At 37.0% G+C, this 20,519-nt stretch overlaps 1 protein-coding gene across 1 annotated transcript in view; it reads left to right on the plus strand.

The window, feature by feature from the left end:
- Positions 1 to 14,300, plus strand: part of shq1 (SHQ1, H/ACA ribonucleoprotein assembly factor) — a 45,206-nt gene extending 30,906 nt beyond the window's left edge. The window contains exons 11-12 of the mRNA XM_065279791.2: positions 1,195 to 1,315; positions 13,485 to 14,300. Of these exons, the coding sequence (XP_065135863.2) occupies positions 1,195 to 1,315; positions 13,485 to 14,091 (728 nt within the window). The 3' untranslated portion in view covers positions 14,092 to 14,300. The remainder of the gene's footprint in view (positions 1 to 1,194; positions 1,316 to 13,484) is intronic.
- Positions 14,301 to 20,519: the final 6,219 nt, after the last annotated feature.

Genomic DNA, 20,519 nt, shown 5'->3' on the forward strand with positions numbered 1-20,519 from the left:
GTGTCGCCTGAATTATGTTTAAAAACACATTATTTTCGACATACCGTACATTTTTGTAGCTCCAGATATACTGCTTTCCTCAAACGCTCTGATTTTGTACAAAGCTCTTCAATCTGGAAAGCTTTGTGTCCCTGATTGGTCAGCTAATCGGTACATTGTGATTGGCCTGAATACCTCTGATATCAGCCGGAAATGTGACTCTCCTTACCATGTTTGAAAGATTCGGTCACAATGCAATACTTACAGGAGTTAACTTACAGGTTGTAAGTCCAAACGGGAGGAATTATGATAATGTCGGTCTTGTCTACATCACCAATCCCAGGAAGTAAACTGTTGCCTACAATCTGTGTGTTTGTTGTAGTCCAAGAAAAGAGATTCACATTTGAAACGATAACTTGCGTCATCTTTTCCTTTGGGGTACACTTGCATATCGTTAACATGTTCTTATACACACTTACACACCAAAGGAAATAAAAACGTGAATCTGACAATAGTTGCTATTTAATTTTCTTTTTTCTTATTTAAGGAAATGCATTTTTTTTCTTTAAAAAAGAAATTAAATTTATTTTTGCATGAAACAACAAAACAGTTTGGCAGTCTGTAAAAATATGTAAATTTACTTTACTGTGTAATATACAAACAAGTTACGCAGCTTGTTGGAATGCTTGATTCTAATTGGCTAGTCGCCAAATCATTTTGACAGGTACAGTTTAATATTACACAAAAATTCTATATAAATATATTTTTTATTTACCATATATGACATTAAATTTATAAATGATTAAACCAAATAGTGTATTTGCGAAATTTGAATGTCTTGTCTTTTTAAAACCGAAAAAAAAGTTTTCCTAGGTCCATTCGTTAAAAATGAGCAAATAAAATATTTCAAGTAAATATTTAATGATCCTTACCTTACTTATGAGGTAAATAGCCGTGTGATACACAGGATAATATTATCTCGAAATAAGACCTTTCATTGTGATACAAGCCTATATAACCTGCTGCCTATAGATTATCCTTTACTTAATATCTTTATAAATTTTGCTGCTCATGTAATGTATCTCGTTTTAAGTGTGTTAATGCATTTTAATGCTTACACACAAAACAGTGTTTATATGAATATCACGCATTTTTGGTTGTCTATGAATGCAGACATGCTGTGTAACTAATCACTATATGTTATCTTTGTCACAGGAAAAGCTTGCGTCCTGAAATGCCTGCTGGCCATCCATAAGATATTCCGAGAGAACGATCCGGCGTATATCCTAAACGATCTCTACATCACCGACTACTGCATCTGGATCCAAGGGGTTAAGTAAGTTCAGTCCAGCAAAATGTCATCTAAATCAGCCAACCCGAAAATTAAGTATTCGAGCAAATTGAACCGCTTCCAAAATCTGATTTAGTGCTAATGATAGAGAGTTCATTAATATCTGCTGTAAGCTAAACTACAGGTTTATTTTTTCTAAGGGGTCAGGTGTTATAGTGATTTGAGAACAAGAGAGGGCTGTTCGTGAGTCTCACGAAACATTTACTTTTAGGCATTTAGGAGACGCTTTTATCCAAAAATGAGGAAAATGAAGTGATTCAACTTAGGAAAGCAAATTTTATAAGAAGTGCTTTAGAAAGATACAAAATTTCAACAATGAATGTGTAATTAGCGGGAATTTAATGCATTTACATGCAAATCAATAAACTCTGATGCTTTCCACAAAAACAGCAGCAATATATTACCGTTTATGATATTACACATGGAAAGCAATATATTACCGTAATAAATAGAGATGCATTGATATTGAACTTTTCTGCCGATTTTTCAGACTGATATCGGCCGATACAGATTGTTTGGTGGTTATATTAACCTACATTACCTAAATTCAAACAATTAAATTTTCTTAATGTTATTCTTTCATATAATGACTTATATGACACATTAAAATATTGATGTTTTTTTTACATTTTCTTTACACAGACAGAGCTTAAATTCATTGCATTTACATGTACTCTTTTAATTGACAGATATATCGGCCATGACTATCGGCTGTTTTTAAACTTTTAAACCAATCACTGGCCAATATATCGGTGCATCTCTCTAGTAATAAATCATATAATTTTGTCAAAAAGCACAAATTGTCTAATTTAAGGAACAATTTACATTTTTTTAACATAGCGCAAATAGTTAAGGTAAACTTTATAGACAACACATCAGATTTAATAGGGTTAGACAGAATCATAGCATTCAAACTTGATTCATGAAGAGCGGTATCGCAATGATCTATGCAAGCCATATTTTCTAATCACTTCCATGTTTAAAATGCGAATTACAGCTATACCGTGCATTTGGCTGGTGTTCAGCTAAAGTTGTACGCTTGTCTTGAAAAAATCCGGTTGAAAAATGTACGTCTCAACTTATAGGCCCCGTGCCCAGATACAGAAATTTTAAACACCCTGCAGGGATCCTAGACAGAAATCCTTCAGTTTCTTGTTCTTTCTGGCCAGAATGAGGCCTTGACAGCTAATTAATAATAGATGTGTAAAATGTCAGGGATCAGAGTTGAAGTGTGCCTGTTTTCTCAATGGGTCAAAACTGAGAAAGAGAGCGAGCTGGAGAGCGTATGGTAGTTGTTACAGAGGTTTCTTACACGGTCCACAGAGCACTGCACAGATCCATCTTCAGTGTGCTGGAAAACTCAATTAGGTCTGGACCTCTGAGTTATAGAGATAGAGAGGCAGAATGGGTAAAGCGCTTTCTCGTATTTATATTTCCTTAAGTGTCCCCATCCCAAGGTGGCTGGTAATATTTGGAGAGAGCAATCCGTTTGCATTTCCTCTCATCTCAATGGCAGCTCGTATGCTGGTGTAGGTCTCCGTGGAAGGAAACTGGAGCTAGATTTTTTTTTTTGAGCCAATCATCTGAGTTGTAAATGTCATGTGACTAATCGCGCTAGAGTCAGTCGAAATTGTTAAGATGGCAACACTAGAACATCACTGCTATATATATATATATATATATATATATATATATATATATATATATATATATATATATATATATATATATATATATATCCATACTAATACTGTGTTTGACCCCTTTCGCCTTCAGAACTGCCTTAATTCTACGTGGCATTGATTCAACAAGTTGCTGAAAGCATTCTTTAGAAATGTTGGCCCATATTGATAGGATAGCATCTTGCAGTTGATGGAGATTTGTAGGATGCACTTCCAGGGCATGAAGCTCCCGTTCCACCCCATCCAAAGATGCTTTATTGGGTTGAGATCTGGTGACTGTGGGGGTCATTTTAGTACAGTGAACTTATTGTCATGTTCAAGAAACCAATTTGAAATGATTCAAGCTTTGTGACATGGTGCATTATCCTGCTGGAAGTAGCCATCAGAGGATGGGTACATGGTGGCCATAAAGGGATGGACATGGTCAGAAACAATGCTCAGGTAGGCCGTGGCATTTAAACGATGCCCAATTGGCACTAAGAGGCCTAAAGTGTGCCAAGAAAACATCCCCCACACCATTACACCACCACCACCAGCCTGCACAGTGGGAACAAGGCATGATGGATCCATGTTCTCATTCTGTTTAAGCCAAATTCTGACTCTATCAACAGAAATCGAGACTCATCAGACCAGGCAACATTTTTCCAGTCTTCAACTGTCCAATTTTGGTGAGCTTTTGCAAATTGTAGCCTCTTTTTCCTATTTGTTGTGGAGATGAGTGGTACCCGATGGGGTCTTCTGCTGTTGTAGCCCATCCGCCTCAAGGTTGTGCGTGTTGTGGCTTCACAAATGCTTTGCTGCATACCTCGGTTGTAACGAGTGGTTATTTCAGTCAAAGTTGCTCTTGAATCAGTCGGCCCATTCTCCTCCAACCTCTAGCATCAACAAGGCATTTTTACCCACATGACTGCCGCATACTGGATGTTTTTCCCTTTTCACACCATTCTTCTTAAACCCTAGAAATGGTTGTGCGTGAAAATACCAGTTACTGAGCAGATTATGAAATACTCAGACCGGCCCGTCTGGCAACAACAACCATGCCACTCTCAAAATATATATATATATATATTTTATATATATATATATATATATATATATTTTATATATATATATATATATATATATATATATATATATATATATATATATATATATATATATATATATTTTATATATATATTTTATATATATATTTTATATATATATATATATATATATATATATTTTATATATATATATATATATATATATATATATATATATATATATATATATATATATATATATATATATATATATTTTATATATATATATATTTTATATATATATATATATTTTATATATATATATATATATATATATATATATATTTTATATATATATATATATTTTATATATATATATATATATATATATATATATATATATATATATTTTATATATATATTATATATATATTTTATATATATTTATATATATATATATATATATATATATATATATATATTTATATAATTTTATATATTTCATCTAGCTTAATGGCCTGTCACATCACACTGTGTAGTTACAAAATCTACCAGCAGTTGACATGAGGTCATGCTAAACAGTCAAACCTTGAACCCTTGCTCTCTCCGAGCTAAATATCAGCTTGACTCCCCAGCCACCCTCCATTGATCACGAAATACATCGCCTGAGCCGCCAGCATCATTGACCTGCGAATGAATGCCTGTGTTTCTTACTTCCTTCTGCCTGTTCAGCGCTTTACTGAGCAGAACAAAAGAAAAATGGATGGGCTTTTAAAAGCACAGCATTGTGCTGCCTTTGTTGTTACCCAGTCATACTTGCCTTGAGGTGTTTCCCAACATCACGCCAAAAATTGATTTCCAGTTTACCTCACTTTAGTGTCTTTAGTCATCTAAACACACCAATGCAACTTTTCCTTTGAGTTCAGACAGAGATACTCTTGTCATGTGATGCGACGGCAGGAGCGCTGTAGCTTTTGATCAAATCCCCACAGCACTGGTTTGTGTAGACAACTCCCTGTTATCACAGCAGGTTTGTTGTGACAGCGTTTTTAGCATCTGACAGATTATTTAAACAACGCTCTCCTCCAAGAGTTCCTCTCAGAAGAAGTCCACGGTCCGGCTGAGCGATCCATCTTTTCCGGGTTATAGATGCTATCCGGCCTCCTCCATGGCAGCAGTTTTTTCTCAAATCTCTTATCGGCAGTCAGACGTGATCAGCTGTTCGTGATGAATGCTGGGATTAATGATCGCTGCCCCCAGGGCGTGATTTATAAAGTCTCTTTGTGATCCGACCCGCATTCCCGGTCTTGAAATTCCCCAGAGCGCCGGAATGTCGTACTGGAATTTATGATACCTTAGACTTGGAGCGTGATTTAAGTCGCAGCACGGACCCTCCGATCGGGAACAAAACAAAGTGGATTAAGTTGGACGCTACATTCTGTGGTTGTTTGATTGACATCGCTCCATGAATCCGCTCTTGACGGCAGGCATGACAAGCAGCCGCGATCGCTCAATGCTTTGACGTAAAGTTGGAACAACGTCAGGCAGTTTATTTTATATCTAAGTGATTTAGCAGACGTTCCCAACTGTTTTTCGTGGCTAAACCCTGATGATGTAGATTATTTACTTACAGTACCTTTTTCAAAATATACGTATAAAATAAAATAAGGCTGTATTTGTTACATAGTAAATGCCTCTAACATGAACTAACAATGAGCAATATTGTTTTTCAAAAGGAGAAACGTGAAATCCGCACAATGTGTAAAATGCTCCAAATATTTTATTGATAGCGATTTTTTTTATTTGGAGCATTTTAATCAGTGTATGGACTTCACGTTTCTCCTTTAGTGATTTATATTTTGTTGTCCGCACCTGGACCCAATCTGGGTACTTGTGAAGACCTTTCTGCGTTTTTTGTCTCAATATAGTTTTTCAACATGTGCGTGTCAGGTTGTTTTGCATTAACTAATGTTAAAATTTACTTTTGATTTTAAAAATGTATTAGAAAATGCTGAAATAAAATTAAATAAATAAATAAAATAATATATAAAATAAATAAAATATTATTTAATAAATAAATAATAATAAATGCAATATAAATAAATTCTTTCATTAATAGATCAGACAAAACAATAATTGGCTTTTGTCTGCTCCTATCAGTCTCCTATGGTTAGAGACTGCGTTTATAACTTAAAATTTTTATTAATACCTGACTTTGTGCATGGTATAAAATGATCTTTTGAGTGGCTCCAAAACATAGCTTTCTTCTAGAAAACCCCTGACCGTACGAGATGTTGCCATTGGCTGTAGGCTAATGTAAGCTTTTCCATTAAAACTTTGATATATAAAGTTGTCCTTGGTATCGTACGACACTTTTCAGGAGTTGAAACTCAAGATCTCAAAGAGGTTAAGGTCTTTTATTCATTTCAATGTTGCTCTACTGTTGCCAAACCCTGAGCTTCTGTGCCAGACGGTAAAAACCACTGGCATTTTCTTATCTTTCCCTCCTCCCATTCAGCTTTCGGAATCACTCCAGTGTGACGACTATTAAACCGTTTCAGAAACCAGATAAGATGAGGTGTAACTTACTGTATTTCAGTGCAATGAAAGAAGCTTGATTTCACAATACTTTTTTTTAGAAGTCAAATAAATCTTTGGTGTCCTTAGAGTACGTATGTGAAGTTTTATCTAAAAATACCATATAGATATAATTTATTATAGCATGTTAAAATTGCCACTTTGTGGTTGTAAGCAAAAATGTGCCATGTTTGGGCGTGTCCTCTAAAATGCAAATGAGCTGATCTCCGCACTAAATGGCAGTGGCATGCTTGGATAGTGCAGATTATCCCCTTCTGACATCACCAGGGTAGCCAAATTTGACCTGACCTATTGTTTTAGATGCTTGTGGAGAATGGTTTACCAAAACTAAGTTAATGGGTTTATCTTTTTCACATTTTCTAGGTTGATAGAAGCACTAGGGACCCAATTATACCATTTAAACATGGAAAAAGTCAAATTTTGGTATGTCCCCTTTAAGTCCTTCATTGCACAAGTTGGATTGTGAACCATGGCAACTTGTTAAAGGTGAGCTTAAGGATGAGAAAGTTGCTTTCTTTGAGTATTTTTTTTCCAGGAGGCTTTGGCCCCTGGCTTGAAGGGAGCGGAGGCCTCCAAGGGCCACATGGGTCAGAGGTTTCGTAAAGCTTGCGGAGTTGCCCAGGAGTGGACATTTCTGTTGTCAGTTAGCGTTAAATCACGACACGGTAAAGATGTCTGAAAAAACTCTGTCAGTTTTCACTTCGGTGGTTGAGTGAATCGTAAAAGAGTGAAATCAGTGTAAGTTTGGTTATCACTGATGGCTACTTACATGGCTTTGAATTTGTTCATGACCTTTTCAGTTTTGTGATCTGACATTTCACTCTTTTTAGACTTGTTCAGTTGAATGGCGTGCGTTTATTCATACTGATCAGCTTTGGAATCATTGGGGAAAACTGTAGAAAGATAATTTCCATCTACTCCATGTTGATTATGAAAAACAAGTGGTCAGATTTACATTAATGCATCAGGCAAAGCTTTAATCCAAAGTGACTTACAGTCCATTCAATCTATACATATTTTTTTGTATATGTGTTCCCGGGGAATCGAAGCTGTGTCCTTTCCGGTGTGAGTGCAATGGTCTACCCATTGAGCTACAGCAGTGGTTCCCAAATAGGGGGGCCGGGGTCCCAGTTATATAACATTTTCTAAAATTATATTAATTTTAGGGTCACTGCCATAAAATCAGGGTGATGGAGGCCCAGCTAGAGAGAGAGAGAGAGATGGATTAAAATATCCTGCTGGTGTGGGGAAACTTATCCTGGTCTTGGAGCTCACACGGATAAGTGGATCATAGTTGCTTTCAGTGTGTGGTTTAGCACCATTCCAATACTTTGGATTGTAAAGTTGATCAGGACTGTGATGATGTCCTCGTCCCTCCAGTTTCCCAGAATTCTCTTTTCCTGGGACATGCAAGGTGCTGAAGGAAACTGCTATGATTATATACTGTAAATAAATGTACAGTAAGTGTAGTAATGAATTGTGTGTACCTTAAATTCAATCTTAAACAGATTCATTTGATTGGTTTCAGTGACTTTATTTGTGATTAAGGTCTAAATAGACATTCAGCATCAAAGAAATGATAAAAAATTGTGCTGTACAAATGTCAATGCTGACTAATTATCTTATTCAAAAGTCGTATGTTTCATCCCGTCGAGTCCTTGATTTTTATGTCTTAAGAGCTCTGTGTTGAAGAGGTCTAAGTGCTTTGTTTGAAGCAGATAAGTAATTCACCACAAGCTCACTCCATCTCTCCAGACATAAAGGTCTTCACTCGTTTCTTAAGCCCCCTCTAGTGCGTCTTCGTCACAGCAGGCTTGTTTTTATTTCCCCCTTTCTCCAAACTTTGAAAGACGCCCCATCTTGGTTAATTAAGGCGAACCGCAACAGTGCCATCGTAATGACTGAATTGTGTACAACATTATCCTTTGCCCCAAAAGGGGCCTTTGTTTCCACCGCAATCCTGCATTCTCTTACAGCTCAAATGAAGAAAGAGAGAGAGAGAAAACAAGCGAGCTTCTACAATGCTAACTCAATAATGACTTCCCACGGGGAAGAAAGAAACACAGCAAACGTTTGAAGCACAGTCGCTTTTACGGGATATCTCTCCAGGAAGTGTCAAAAAATATTTTCATGGACTTTTTGGTCCAGGCTTTTGTCCATCATAAAGGTAGACATGTGATTTCTGGCAATTGATGCTAAAAATTGTATTGCCTTGTTCAGCCTGATCTGTCTAATTTCTATGAATTCCTATGAATTTTAATCACGCAAAAACATATGATTATCATAAAAAAAAAATAACGAAACCCCATCCCCCTAACTCCAACATCACAGGGGTCAAGGAAAATCGTACAAAAATGTGCAAGAATGTGGTCGTACTAATAAATGAAGAGTTTGGTTCCAAAACGCGATAAACGCCATGTTTTAAAAAAAATTTACGGCCAAAATCAGTATTGTATCAGGTCAGTATTAAAAAGTTAATGCTTCATTTTATGCAAAATCCGATATCCGCATGTTATTCTGTCATCTTTTCTCCCTTTTTTCCAGACCGCGACAAACGCCAGTCCTCCTTTTCTGCAGAATGCAATAAATCTGCTCAGCAAATCCCAGTGCACCATTCCACGCATTGTAAACAAGGGCGGCGCTTTGAATTTATCAACAAAAAAACAAAAATAAAATAGTAATTTTGATGGCATTGATAAACCTGTGGTGATTTTCAGTGGTCTGGAAGAAACGTAAGACGCCATAATCGAATAATTTACGTGAGAGGCACTCGGGCGAAAGGGGGGGTAATGCTATTTCACACATTCTGACTTAATAATAGGGCTGTGCAAAAAATCGGCTGCGATTCTCATGCATGTTTCATCAGTAAAGCCGGTTCCTTGATTATTAGTAAATCGCCATCACCTGCTTTCAGATGGAGCGGCATTTACTACACAGAGCTGTAGTTCACAGAGGAGCTAGGCAAAATCTCATACATTATCAGAGTCGATTTTCCTTGATTATGAATGCGATTTTAATTACAAACAAATGCAAATGTCAAAAAAGCAGTTGAGCATGTGACAAAGTATTTTTGGGCCAAAACTCACGCTGCCTCTACAAGTTTCGGAAAGTTTTTTTCGAACATGGTACCTGTTATGTGTCATTGACCCTATATTCCTTTTATGTGCACTTCCCCCGGAAAAGCACCTCCATACGTCAATCAGAGTGAGAGCAAACGAGGACGCTTCTTTCGAGTAGAAGTCACAGGCATCACTGTACGCGACAGCTTTGTTTTATATCAAGACTTAACAATGGCATGAAAGGATATAGGAAAAATGGGCCCAATTTTACGATCTAAGCGCATTGTCTAAAGCGTACAGCGCAACGTCTAAGTGTGCGTGTCCGAATCTACTTTTGCTAATTTAACGACGGAAAAAATGGTTTGTGCGCCGAGCGCATGGTTGAAAAGAGTTGGTTCTATATTTTTAATGAGTAATGGGAGTATTTTGGGCGTAAAGTGCAATAAACCAATGAGAGTCTCAGCTCTCATACCCTTTAAAAGCCAGTTGCGCTGGCGCTATGTCTAATCCCTATTTAGATGACGGACTTTGTAAACTGAAAACCTAAGCGGAGGAAAAAGATCCTCAGTTTAAGATTAATGTTAAATAATTGTGTTGTTTTTCACTTGTATTGAAATTGTTTTTTATAGAAAAACCTTTAAAACCCGTTTTCTTTTAGTCATGAAGTAAAAAAAGCATTTAATTGCTTTAAATGTATGGCTATCCAATATCATCAAAAAATAATTTACAAGTATGTAAGAAAAGGTTTGTACTCTAACAATACTTTATTTGTAACAAACAGGAGATAAAGAATTTACAAATGGCTCTCCGCACGTTTCAGCAATGGACAGCGTCATGTTTTTTTTAAGCATTACTTAAAAATGTTTCTCATCAAACATTTAAAAACAGATGCATTTGTTGAAAGCAAAGCATTTATTTACTTACCAGGCTGCAGGTGAAGCAGCTCTTTACATCTTCTAAAGTCTCATAATCGGTCCTCATTTATGTACAGTAGACTCAATAATAATCTTTTACATTCAATCCTTTAATCTTTCATATTTAAAAGCGTTCTTGTGCTGCTGCGCATTCACGTATGTGATAAGCAAACCCGCGTTGTCGTCCTGTTTATAGGCGCATATTACTAATGCGCTCTTTAAATAACAAAAAAACATATTGTGCTATTGACTTTAGACGTTAGATCAGGTTTTAGTTGGTCAATGGCGTAGCCTATTTTAGTTGCCTCAAAAAAGCAACGCGCCAACAATGCGCCTGAACACACCTCATTTTCAGACCAGAACGCCCATGGGCGCAAAAGGGGGTGCAAATGTATTTGCTATTTAAACAACGTGGAGCTAAACAAAATTAAGCTAAGCTGAAAATTATAATTGCGCAAAGTGGAAACTAGCAAAAGATACTTGCGTCGCGCATTGTGCTGCATTGCGCCGGGTGTAAGATAGAGCCCATAGTTTGTTTGTCTGGGTAGCAGCGGATTTATGCATGTGTGTTTGTTTACTCCTGGATTTCATTGAAATGGGACAGTCCCAACCAGTTCATGAGTCGCAGGCATTAAGTAAAACTGCATCAAATGTCCATGTTTTGTTGGTAATTAGCATGTAAGTGCATGTAATCTAACTGACACTAACATGTACTGTATTGAATCATAAGTTATACAGATATAGTGGTATAATGTTTTGCTTGCTTGGGAGTCACTCCTTCCACTGGACGCCTCTGGGATTTTGTGCTTTTCCGGAAACAAACGCTAGAGCTGATCTGTTTTTTATAAATCGGATAAAACTAAAGCTCTTCGGAGATATGAAGGATGTCATACTACTTGAGATGAGCAGACACAGCGTGTGTTAGGGGAGCTTTAAAATTTAGTCAAGAAAATTAGTTGACGCAACAAAACTGTTTTTTTATTTAATATTTTTAACTCACAATTTTTAGGCAACCAGACAACTTACTTTTTACCATGAGATCAGGGAAGCGTCTCAAAGTGCATTCAAGAGACACATTTTGTTTTGTTTCTTTTCGTTGCAAACGCAATGCTCTACCAGCGGGGTTACAAAATTCCTTTATTGAAACACCACCTTTTTCTTTATCTACACCGTATCCTTTAGAAATGTGCTGTCCTTTTGTGATTCCCTGTCTGCTGGTGGTTCAGGAGATCATTTGGCCTGCGCAATAATAAGGTGACATCTTGGTTCTCAGCAGTGGGTTAATTGAAGTACAGAGAGACGGGACGACCTAGACTCGCATGCTTTATTTTTTTGTGAATGGCTGCGACCCCAAGACTCCAAGGGAGCGTGACCCCCCGGCCCCTTACTAATCACCATAGCGATGAAGGCTTCTAGTGGCTTGCAGCTATGAATAGTAGCCACTTGAGTTTTGGCAGCACTGGGATGCATTTGCGGCATGAATAATGTATGCCGCTGGGTCTCTTGTACTACTGGCATCCTTGCATTGAGAATACGGAGCGTATTGTCGCAATGTTTTTTTTCTTCGGAGCGAAGCTTTGTCAGGTCGCTTTGCATATTGCACATCCCCAGGGGAACTTTGTGGCGACGTGTGGTTTAGTGAAACTTAAAGTGATGTATTTATTTTGGTGTTCAGCCATTTAATCTTGTTATGTTACACTTTTTTTTACATACTGCCGGTGTTAACATTTTTAAACCTTCTTAAAATGTTTTGCGATAGCTCAGCAACTGCCTCCAACGCACAAAATTCAAAGACTTGCATTTTTCACACTTTTTTTTTAAATATGCACTGCATCAACATCTGTCCTATTGTGTACACATACACAACTCTAATACTGTGCTCTGCTTTGGTCGTCTCATTTCACGCATGAAATGTTGTCTCCCGTTCACCTTCATATTTTTGCATTTTCTTTTTGTACATTTCTGTTACTTTTGTGTTTTTTTCTGCCTTTGTATACTTGCAGTACATCTCACACACGAGGGTGATTCTCAGCAGGTGCCCAGCATCAGAATTTTTAAAAAGCCCTTGAAGCCAATTGTTTGTTGCACATATAAGATTAAGGTCTGAATTTACTATATAACCATTATTTTTAGAGGATTTAAGAAATATTTCCTATAGAATTATATACATTTTTTAGATTATCATTTTCAAAAATTATCATTACCGCAACATGATATTACATTAAATATATGCATTTACAAACTCATGTTTCGGTAATGAGAACTAAAACGTTGTCTAGGTACTATGAAAAACTAAATTTCAACTTTTATCTGAAGAGAAAAAATAAAAACTGCTTACCGGGTAGCCATCTTGAGTGTCACAGTCAATTATGTCCCTTCCAACAATTTTTTTTATGTTAGTTCCTTGAGGGCTTAAACAATGATTGAAAAATTTTGCGGAGGATGAGAAAATTGGTCTTGGACACATTTATATTCCTTATAAGTCTCTACACTTACCAATGATCACCAAACACCACATGTTTCTTTACTGTAAATGTTTATATTATAACATGCACTGAAGCTTTTTATTTTTTAGATTTTTTTATTATAAATATTTCTATGTCAAAGAACCCAAATCCAGTCATGGACACATTGCGGTAATGACAATTTCCCCCTTAAATGTGGAAAAAACAACAAAATTGGTTTGTAACCTTGCCTGTGAATATTACCTTGATATCTTTATCACATTGAAATCTATGTGAAATCAATTACAGTTTTTAACCCATAAACCTGTTTAAAAACAATCCCTTATGAGATGCAGGTCTTTAACATTCAATCACTAATATCTCATTTTTTTGATGGCTCATTCGAATATCCTTTCTTTATTCTTCCACTAGAAACAAACATGTGATCGCCCTGGCTGAGCCTCTACGTAACGCCAAACTGCAGAAGAGCCATCTAGACCTGGAGCTGGAGATACTGGAGCAAGCAGCTGAACTCGTAGTGAAAGAGGAAGAGGAAAAAGAGGATGAAGAGGACTCGAGCAGTGACGACAGCTCAGAGGAAGAGAGTGAGGATGAGCAAGTGGATGACAGCGCCGTCACCCAGCATAAAGAAAGCACAGATACGGGGGAACCCAGGGGGAATGGCATGGTTCCAAAAGGAGATGCAATGACTGAAGATCTCCAGCTTCTGTGCGGAGACGGAGAGCCACGTGAGCCCAGGTGGATGATTGAGGAGCTGGGAGAGAGGTTGGAGGAGGGGCTCAGAATCGAGGAGGATGTGCCTCGGGAAACAGATCGTATTAGCATCAGAAACGCAGACGGAGAGAGTGGGGGAGAGAGAGACAACCACCAGCATGCAGCAGGGATGGAAAGTGAAGCAAGGAATACAGCAAAAAGTAGAGCGCTACCGAATCGGAAGAATCCACTGCGTGTCATAACAACTGAGGGTTTGGACAGTGATGATGATGAAGTTGACATAGTAGAAAATGAAGGACATTAAACTTGGACAAACTCTGATTCTTCCTTTACACACGGACTAATGGATGTATCCTTAAATCTATCGAGGAGTTTGCGCTTTTTTATGGTTCATTTTGACTTATTTGTGGTATCTTCACAACTGTTTGTTTGATTGGAGATGCTGTTGTTCTATCGCTGTATGTTTGTGTAATTCTGGCAAGTGTTGTATTAAACATTTTTTTTGCATTTCTATGTTTAATGCATATGAGTTTTTGTATTCAAATAGTTATTTAAACCTCCTAAGACCTGGTGTGTCCACATTCGTGGACATCACATTTTTTGTTGTTTGCACAATAATACTTAATTCTTTGTAACTGGAACCTGTTGTAAACAAACGCGGACTTACACTGCTTCATGTTTTAAAGAAAATATTTGGTTATTATAATTATTGCTTCTTCTTAACCCCAAATTGCTGGAAGAAATCTAACATGCAAGCCAAACCAAAGCTCGGGTCTTAGGAGGTTAAATGATGCAATTATACAGAAAAAAAACTATACTTTTTATTAAAAGTGGGTATTAAATTAATTATGTGACCCTGCCTTTAAATACCCAGCTAAAGAAATTTTTGTAATTTACTGTTTTCTACAAAATACCATCCTAGGTAATGTAAAGAACATTGTGTGAAAAATAACCTTGATATTTAATACTGACCGAGTCAATATTAAAAATTGAAATTAAAGAGAAAACTATAAGTGAAATCAAACTTTAATGCTCCTAATATCAAAATTAGAGTGTCATCTGTGTTGCTTGTGTTTTCAAAATATGTGTTTGTTGCGTCATGTGAACCATGTGCATTGAGTGTTTTGTCAAAATAAGTGTCTGCTGCACACGCATCAAAACCATTTATGATAAAAGCGACGCTAACGTTCACAAAATAGACGCAAGACACTCCCTTCAAAGTAAACTCAGATTACGCATGAGCTTATGCGAGTATCTGGCAAACGCGAGCGTCCCTTTTATCATAAACCCTTTAGACGCGTCTGCAGCAGGCACTTATTTTGACAAAACGTGATGCACACAGGTTCACTCGACGCACAGAACACATATTTTGAAATTACGAACCACACACGAGGGGCTACATACAAGTTTGTGACAAACTTCGCAGTGAGCGCCCTCGAAAAAAGAAGTCACCGGACGCCACTGGTATTTGTTAACATTAGTTACTGCATTAACTAACTTGAACTAACAGTGAACTGTACTTCTACATCATTTATTCATTTCATGTTAACTTCAGCATTTACTTATACTTTTTTTAAATTAAAAGTTGTAAATGTTAACATAAATTAGTGCACAATAAAATAACACAGATTTTATTTGCATTAACTAACATTATTACTCGGTGCTCTGGAATGCTTGATTCTGATTGGCCAGTTGCAACATTCCAAGGTATGTTATTCTGAGATAACAACCGCCTGAAACTAATAACACACGGTAACCCAGATGCTGCAAATCATTTTGATAGGTACAGTTTAATATTACACCAAAATTTAATATAAATGTCTTGTGATAACATATATAATATTTACAAATGATTCAATTCAATAGGGCTGGGTATCGATTCAGATGTTCCAGATCGATTCAATTTCGATTTACAAGCTATCAAATCGATTCGATTCCGATTCTCGATTAAATTTTCGATTCCGGTTCTCGGGATGCTTCCATACCTCTTACTTTTTATGTTTAGGTGGCATCAACGTCGATAAAGCACCTAAAACCGCCATTTTAAGCACTGAATGAAAGAATGACAGGCTCCTTGGTAACATCGCGCAAGGCAAAAAAGAGGGTGACATCTAGTGAAGAAGACTAGTAATTTGATTAACGTTAATTTTACGTTAATTTTTTGCAGGAAAAAAATCGATTCTGCTCTTTGAGAATCGATTCTGAATCGACCACGTATAAAAAAAACGATTAATCGAAAAATCGATTTTTTTTTTTGCCCAGCCCTACAATTCAATTTTATTTATATAGCACTTTGCACCAAAGGTCATTGTATCAAAGCAGCATTACATAAATAGAAGCAGGGGAAAACACAGAAAAATCGACAGACGACATAAGTAGCAAAATACAGCGGCTATGAATAAGCTTTACAAGCTACCAAATAGTGTGTTCGATACTTTTTTGTTTCTATTGAATAACGTTAGATTTAAGGCATATTCAAAATCTGTTTTTTTCGTGTTGATACAGCATTTAAAGAAAATGTTCAGGACATTTGAACGTCTTGTATCGAGTACTTCGACTCGCCTGAAAAATCCGCTCCCCTTCTCCCTCTCATAATGGGAGAGGGAGAGTATTACTGCGCCGAGTCGAAGTACTCCCAAAAGTGCTATTCCGCCATACAATATAGTTAGCCTTTTAAATCCGCTTAGAAAAGCGCTACGTTTTATTTTGTACCACCATACTTGCTCGTATAACTACTCGTCTTAAATAGGAAAAACGTTGATGTGTTTGGTGACTTCTAACTTTATCTCTGTTTGGTACCATTGAATGAATGGGGCTAAGCTAAATGCTATCGAAGTGTCGCAGTGCGCTCCAGCGCTTACGTGCACGCACTAAGATGATAGAGGGATGTATCAACTCTTCTTAGTTAAGGTAATAACATAGTTTAATATTGAAAATGGATAGACTATTCCTTTAAGCAGGATAATGTACAGGCAACCGGCTGTTATTGCGAAATAAGCCCCTTCAGTGTGATATAAGATCACACTGTCTGGGCTTACTGTATTTCTGTGATAACAACCGGCTGCCTATACATTATCCCTTACATAACAGATTAATTCATGCTGAAAAACTATATTACTCGTACATTTACACTGTAAAAAGGAAGTTAGATCTATTAAAAGTAAAAATATTTCCGTTGAAAATACGTTTTACTTTAAGTGAAAACATTAAACAACTTTTAAAAAATTACTTCAGTTTGTAACACTCAAAAAAATTTAATTTACGTTGGAAAATAATAGATTTTTTTATTATATTAAACTTTCACTTTTACAGTGTACTAATGAAAACAAATACAACCTGCTATACGTGCTGTTAGTTTAAAGCTTCCCCTCAGTTTTAATCAAATAGATCTTCCTCACACAATGCCCGTTCAAGTCAAAGGTGTTCGTTCCTTTGGCTCTATAAAGAGATGTTTGGGGTTGATTATCTGATCTGATCTTTGTAGTGAGTTTCAACAGCCTGTTATGATGAAATTATTCACATGCATCCTGCCTGCGGCCGTTCGCCCTGAAGCTCGTGAGATTAGTGTGTTTCAGATGCACGCTGTCATTTCCTTGGAAGTCAATGAGTGGGAGGTGGTTGTTTCAAGATAACGTGCAATACTGGGGGTGGGAGTATATCTACAGGAAATGTTCGCTGCTGCCCTCGCAGTCATGAGACGAAACGTGTCTGTTGTGATCAAGTCAGCAAAACTATTTTGAATTCAGATGAAACGTAATTTTTCCGTTTGTGACCCCGCCTGACTGTGATAACTACGTCATTTTTTTTGTGATTACAGTTTTCTACAAAAAGAAGCATTCAAGAACAATATAACCTTGATATATTTAATGTTGCCTGAGTAAGACCATATCAAAGATTGAAATCAAACTTCGACACTCCTAATCTTATAATTAGCTAAGATTTTATCGCCAGGTCCACATTTTTCCATAAATTGCTTATTCCATTTTTCCATAATCTTATGGCAAATACTATAAGGGCTTCATTTAAATTTGAGACATATACATTTTTTTTAAACATTGAGACAAAAATTGCACCCCCAGTTTAGCTCCGCATGTGGCAGTTTCAAGTGCGATTGATTGATCGGTCCCGTGCGAATGAGGGAAGTCTAGGGAAAACAGTTCAATAATATAGAGAGGCGAGAAGGCAAACAGGGCAGCACTTGTCAGACAGCCGGCTGTGAAATGTGCAAGTGGGAATTGAGGCAATGAGATGACAAAAGGCAACCTAAGACCTTTTTGAAAGTGGGCGGAGCTTAACAGACACCGCAGTCACCATCCATATCTCGCTTTTCTAAAAAGAGCTTGAAATAAAAGACAGACAAGACAAGTAGAGCCAATAAGACTGGCTGGAAATAGAGAAATGTGAATGAAGATTTTTGGATGAATAGATATTTACCATGGGATGCACCGATCGGCATATTATATAATCATATCTGCAGAAAAAGCCATTTTTCCTACTGTCAGACATTAACCGATTGTTTAAAATAATTTGAAACATGGAGTAAAAAGCAAAACAATTACTATTTATCTGTATCGGCAGATTCCAAGTATTTGGATATTGGTATCTGCACCGAAATTTTGTATCTGTGCATCCCTACAGTATTTACAGTTTGATGATGCTGATTGGTTAGCCAATGGTTTATACACAATAAAGCACTGCAATGTCACCTTTACAGATCTGTTTTTTTTTGTATGTCTGCACAGTAACCATAGACAATCATTATTTTTGTTACATCGCAACATTTCCATTAAGGTCGTTGACTAGGTCTTCCAAGTAAAGGATTGCATCAAATGTTTTGTATTTGAATTCTTTATATATTTATTGTTGTGTGTTATTGGACACAACTTAGTGTGTTATTCTATAGAAAATGATTTTGGTATAATATGTCCAATTTTCCCTAAATCAGCTCTTGCCATAGACTAAAAAAAACCTACATTTTAATTTTTATGAAAAGATGCACCGATATATCGGCCAATTATCAGTATCGGTCGATAAAAGCAATTTTTTCACAGATTCACACTATCAGCCAATAGTTTAAAAACAACCGATAGTCATGGCTCATATATTTTGTCAATCAAAAGATAACCGGAAAATGCAATGAATTTGAGCAATGTTTATAGAAAATGTAAAGAAACATCATTAGTTTAATGTTTAATATTATTATTCATCATTATATGAATAAATAACATTCAGTAAATTCAATCTACAGAATTTAGTTAATGCAAGTTTAAATAACCACCAGACTATCGGTATCGGCAGATATCAGTCCGACTATCGGTGGAAAAATGTAATATCGGTGCATCTAATGAGGTTGAATTAGCTTAAAGGCAGTGTCCTTGATCTCTGAAACCCAAATATTGGCATTTGAAATCACCTAAACAAACATGCCCCCACTCCAATAGAATCTGGACATTCTTTTGATACAGTAGACCCGCCCCACGCATACGCAACCCAAGCAACGATGTCGTTTAATACACACACCCCTTACTGCTGATTGGCTACAAGTGTATTTTGGTAGGCAGCCTGACACCCTTTTCCAAAGCGTTTTTCAAAAATCGTGCACTCCGCCTTTGTCATTTGTACTTTATTAAGTTACTGCAACTCATCACTAGTCAAGAAGTTGAAATGACTTGAGTTGATTATACTTAAAAATGTAAGTGCAAAAAAAATTCACAGTGCACATTTTTCTTTATTCAATTCAATCAGTTCTTCATTCAGTCATATTACACAGCGCAATGGATTAAAAATGTCATTTAACATTCATTATTTAAAGGGCAGTTTGTCTTTTAGCTGTTGAAGTGAAAAGCAGTTGGACGCTATGAGAGTTCCTCTTGGCAGTGTACCCTTCTCAGCCACTGAGTAAGTCTGTCTAATACCTTGGAGACGGACTCTGTCTGTGTCTGTAACTAGAGATTTCCATGTCTTTCAGTCTCACCAGTCTTCTCCTTTTCGTGTTTTCCCTCTCTCTGTCGCACTCCGTTAAGGATGGATGATATCGTTAAAGTGGCTCCCTCAGAGAGCGGCCGACCGGCTTCTCCAGCGGCACCTTGGGAGCCGATCATTTGTCCGACCTCTATCAAACCCTCCTCCGTCTTACCTCCATTCTTTATTTTCACTTCATTGCTCTGTAGCTCGCGGGAGCCCAGAGGCTGTAGCGGTCTCTCCCCGGCGGGCTCCTCCATTGATTAAGTGACACTCTGTTGAATCACCGTTTTTCATTGTAAAGAGGTGCCTATATTTCCCATTATGATGCCCACCTCTGGGAACCCGGGGTGGTGCTTTGCATCGTATGCTGGCTTGTGCTTTTCCCAGCCAAGTTTTAATAGGTTGCACCTGCAGCTAAGAAGACATTTGTGAAAAACTAAACGAATGCAGCCGTTTTTCTTTCGTTTTATTCAGCAATGTGCTGTAATTACGACCAGCTTTGATACTCCAGTGAGAGCATGTTGTTAAAGTCCAGATACTGCTCAACTGCATTTATAAAACCACCAGTGTGTTTGTGTGTATTGTTACCAGTGTGTTACCAGATTTGGTACTGGTACTTTTTCACTGCTCAAATCAAGTTTTTACGACTTGCGAAGTGTAAAATTATTGGAAAATGAGTGTTTATAGTTTCTCACTTTCTCATTGATAGAAAATGTGAGAGATGCTTGCCTGTACACAAGTTGCCGCCTTGATACTACACTCTTAGAA

The sequence above is a fragment of the Paramisgurnus dabryanus genome, chromosome 7 (assembly GCF_030506205.2).
Source record: "Paramisgurnus dabryanus chromosome 7, PD_genome_1.1, whole genome shotgun sequence".
Taxonomy (NCBI): domain Eukaryota; kingdom Metazoa; phylum Chordata; class Actinopteri; order Cypriniformes; family Cobitidae; genus Paramisgurnus; species Paramisgurnus dabryanus.